This window comes from Eurytemora carolleeae, unplaced genomic scaffold (genome assembly GCF_000591075.1).
Source record: "Eurytemora carolleeae unplaced genomic scaffold, Eaff_2.0 scaffold1240, whole genome shotgun sequence".
In the NCBI taxonomy this organism is placed as follows: domain Eukaryota; kingdom Metazoa; phylum Arthropoda; class Copepoda; order Calanoida; family Temoridae; genus Eurytemora; species Eurytemora carolleeae.
The window spans coordinates 1-4,533 of NW_019397182.1; the positions used below are offsets into that span (position 1 = coordinate 1).

Here is a 4,533-nt window from a genome sequence, read left to right on the forward strand (position 1 = left end):
CCAAATAAGTGATTACTTTTTTGGTGTTTTCAGTTTTTCCAGCTCCAGACTCACCAGTGATCAGCATAGCTTGGTTCTTTGAGTTATTAAGCATGCCTCTGTAGGCAGTCTCAGCAATAGCCCAAAGATGGGGAGGAACCTCATTACGCCTCTTACCAAGATAAATCTTAGCAACCCTGTGGGTGTAGATAGGGTAACGCTTGTATGGGTTGACAACCACAACAAAAAGACCTGAGTAGGTATGGATCATCTTGGCTTGGTAACGTGTCTTCAGATTCCAGAATACAGAGGCATCATTAAGAAAAGTAAGGTTCACCATGTCCTCACATTTTTCAAACTTGGGTGGATTAACTTTCCCAACCTCAGATGCCTTGTGTGTAAACTTCTCATGGCCTACAGAAACAACACACTTACTTGCAGGGTCCTCAAGATCTCCAGACTCAATAGCCCCCTCACGGTACCCACCACTTTTTGGATCAGGAATCCAAACAGACTTCTTGGAGTCATATGGTTTTTGCTGGTCAGCTCTCTTCATATCCATGGATGGCAATAGATACTCTGTTGGGTCAGGGTCGGGTTGACCTGTCTTAGTCAGCTTGATATGTCCAGGCATATTGATCAGATAGCTAAAAATATTGGCAAATAAGAAAGTTTGGATTTCATCTACAAATCATATTACGGTTAGAGAGGGTCTTTTCTTTTAGTTTTTTAATTTTGTTCTAAGTATGGACAAACATGTTATGGCAGTATGGTACCACTTTAATAAGGTTGAAAGGAATTTTCCAAATGAAATACAGGTTTACTTGAATTTTCCGCCTAAGAATTGCTTTAGTCAAACAAAGCATTATATTTCATATCAATATTAAATATTATTATCAGACTTTGGAATATAAAAGAATTGAGATTTTGCCACAAACTCAAATTTTCTGATACCTATATCTTTGCAACCAGACGGTGTAAACCTTTGATATTTCAAACTTAGACTGTTTGATCTCACAGAATTCATATTTTGAAATATATAAGGTTCAAGGCATTGAATTCCAAAGATATTGGGACTAGAAAATTAAAGTTTGTGGCAAAGATTTTGAAAGCTAAATTTTATCATTAAATACTATAAAAATATCTTCTTTTTTCATATGAAAAGTGGAAATTTAAGTTACACAAAAATTTGTAAATCCAGCATATTTAAAGGTTCTAAGAATTGCATTACTTTTGAACAATGTCAGCTTAAAAAAGTGTTTATCTAACCTGCAGAGAAAGGAGAAGGGGGGGAATGAGTGGGGTTAAGAATCGGAGGAAGGGGGGGGGGGGGTTAAGGGGAGGTTGACGACCAACCTAGTTCCAGAAGAGTCTCTAGCTGACTGATTCTACCAGAGTTAAACTACGTTTATATACCTGAAGACCGGTCAACCTGCCCCCCCCCCCCATCCACCTATAACAACACACTTTATGTGACACTCATTACTTGAGTCAATTTGGGGATTTAGCTACAATAATCCCGGGGGAAATAAAATAGAAATGGAATGCATAATTGTAAACCTGTCAAGTAAGGTGCTAAAGACATTGTAAAGAACGGGGTTCAAAGAGGCATAAACATTAAACAACAAATAGTGTAAATTTGAGATTGCCTATAATCTTAATGGATGCATGAGGATATGGAGAGATATCTCTATAGGAAAGTTGGTCTGAATATTGTGGTCGGCGTTTATATCAATACAATGAAGACGACAATTTTATTTAGCTTTTATTTTCTAAATAGATTTTTTCAACTTATATCGATATTACTAATTGTATTAGATAAAAAATTAGATAGAATATTAGATAGAAAATTAGATAGAAAATTAGATAGAATATTAGATAGAAAATTAGATAGAAAATTAGATAAAATATTAGATAGAAAATTAGATAGAATATTAGATAGAAAATTAGATAGAATATTAGATAATTAGATAGAAAATTAGATAGAAATTTCGATAGAATATTAGATAGAAAATTAGATAGAAAATTAGATGGAATATTAGATAGAAAATTAGATAGAATATTAGATAGAAAATTAGATGGAATATTAGATAGAAAATTAGATAGAAAATTAGATAGAATATTAGATAGAATATTAGATAGAATATTAGATAGAATATTAGATAGAATATTAGATAGAATATTAGATAGAAAATTAGATAGAAAGTTAGATGGAATATTAGATAGAACATAAGATAGAAAATTAGATAGAAATATATAGAATATTAGATAGAAAATTAGATAGAATATTAGATAATTAGATAGAAAAGTGGTTGTGAAGGATAAACAAATGCAGAATGCAGATAAAGGTTTTAATAAATTTGCCACATTTTCATAAGTTTGTTAATTTATGTCTGGAATTATGCTACTGCAGTGCCAAGTTTACTAGCTCTGCTAGAAAACTTAATGAGAATGTTTATTATACAGGAATCTCAATTAAAGGGACTGTACGCGTTATTTTAATTGATATTGTCTTTAGATTTAGGGTCCCTCAAATTACAAATATTTTAATTGGTATTGTCTTTGGATTTAGGGTCCCTCAAATTACAAATATTTTCAAATCAAGAATGTTTAATATTTTAGTGAGGTTGGGGTTTTCTATAGAATTATTCTCTCCGAAAATTAAAAGCGAACAACATTTCTGTATTTTCTCTGCTGCCAGTTCAAACTTTTAAAATTTCTGTTTTCTTAGTGAGTTTATTTCATTTTTAAGTCCTCGTTAACTGCTGAGTTCAAACTTAAAATGGAAAGTTTAAATTCATTAAAAACAAGATTTCGAATTGTTTTTAACTTTATTGTCTCTTTCTCATTGAATTCCAAAAACAGATTTTTATCAGTTTATTAATTAACAGAAATGGGAATTGAGTCTTTGCAACAAACTCAGATTATCTAATCCCCATATCTTTGCAACTCGTTGTTGTAGACCTTAGACGTTTCAAACTTTGAATTCTGTTAGATCAAATAATTTATAAATTTGAAATATCAAAGATTTCCAGCATTAGGTTGCAAATATATAGAGATAAGAGTTTGCGTTTGTGGCAAATACTCAATCACTTTGTCACTCCTTTATCTAAATAAAACTAATTATTTGACCACTAAGCAGAAATCTGAAATATCAAAGGTCTACGACATTATGCTACAAAGATATTCGGATTAGGCGAGGAAACAGTTTCTTTTTGCATAGCTGTAAGCTATGATGAAAAAAAAATTTCTTCTGTCAGGACAATTGTTTTCCGTTTGAAAAAAAAACTTAATGATCCTATACAACACCAACAAAAAATTGTAATTACTTCATTTATGCTGAAATTCAGACATGTTGATTTTGGCAGATAGATCATATCTAACGTTTAAACAAGGAAAAACAATTTATTTTTTTCGTTTCAATCTGATTCAGTAAATGATTTATGATTTTTGTATTTGTTACTAAACAAATTTAAACTACACCATTTATATATGTATTTATATCTTTGTGTGTGAATAAATTTCTTTATAATATAATAATTTAATGAGATTTTTATTTCTTAAAATGTTGCCACAACAAACTTTTTTTTGTCGTAGACCTTAAATTTATCCAAGGTACTAATGCAAGGAAAGTTATTTCAGAGGTGTACGCATTTTTTGTACTGCAGTGTACTGTCTTTGGACAGAAAAGTAAACACAAGACGGATGTCAAAGCCTAACATGGAATCCACTTTCACATAAAAAAATCAATGAAATATTCTGGTCATAGGAAACTATTATGTGAATTTTCAAAATTATCAAAATTAAATGCTTTTATCCTCCTCGGATACTAGACGAACACTGATGCATCTGTTCTTGTTTACAAATTCCGCCCAGAGAGAACTGTTTCAATATGTACGCAGAGTATACGCGACCCCAATTAACTTTCCCTGCATTAGTATCATAGATGTATCAAACTATATAATTCTATTAAATCAAATATGCTAAATTTTAAATATCAAGGTTTACATTGTCAGGTTGCAACGATATAGAGATTAGAAAATCCAAATATCCGAAAAATATTAACAATGATAATGTTGAAGATTCAGAATTTAATCGACGATGAAAATGAGCTGTTGTATTAAGAGACGATTATTTTGATGCTCATGAAAATTTGTTTAAATTACATTTTTTAAGGCTGGCTTTAAATTATCCGATTTGTAATTTTAATGCAAGGTCCAAATACTTCTTACGATCTGTAAATTTGTACTAATTTTGCAAATTGTACTTTTTTGCTGGCTTCATTATTTTTGTTAATTTTAAGAGAAAATAACATTGTAATTTATTATCCTCCTTCCCCTCCCTCTATTTGCCCTTTGAATGTTTTTTTTTTAAAGAAATCCATATAGTTTTATTTTTGTTTAGTGTTTCACAAAATTAAAATTTAACATTTTTTAAAATTACCCATTTCTAATTCTTTTGATATATCCAACTTTTCCTCGTTTCGTTTTTATTACTCTCGTCTTTTATCCAGAAAAGTTTTCCTTCGAATTTATTTTATCAGTCAGCCCCCCC

The 4,533-nt window shown here is 30.7% G+C and overlaps 1 protein-coding gene across 1 annotated transcript; it reads right to left on the reverse strand.

The window, feature by feature from the left end:
- Positions 1-16: 16 nt before the first annotated feature.
- LOC111712575 (myosin-1) lies at positions 17-613 on the reverse strand (the record flags this gene model as incomplete). Its single annotated transcript, XM_023487228.1, has 1 exon — positions 17-613. A coding segment is annotated over exon 1 (597 nt), but the record flags the coding sequence as incomplete, so codon positions are not given.
- Between the last annotated feature and the right edge of the window lie 3,920 nt (positions 614-4,533).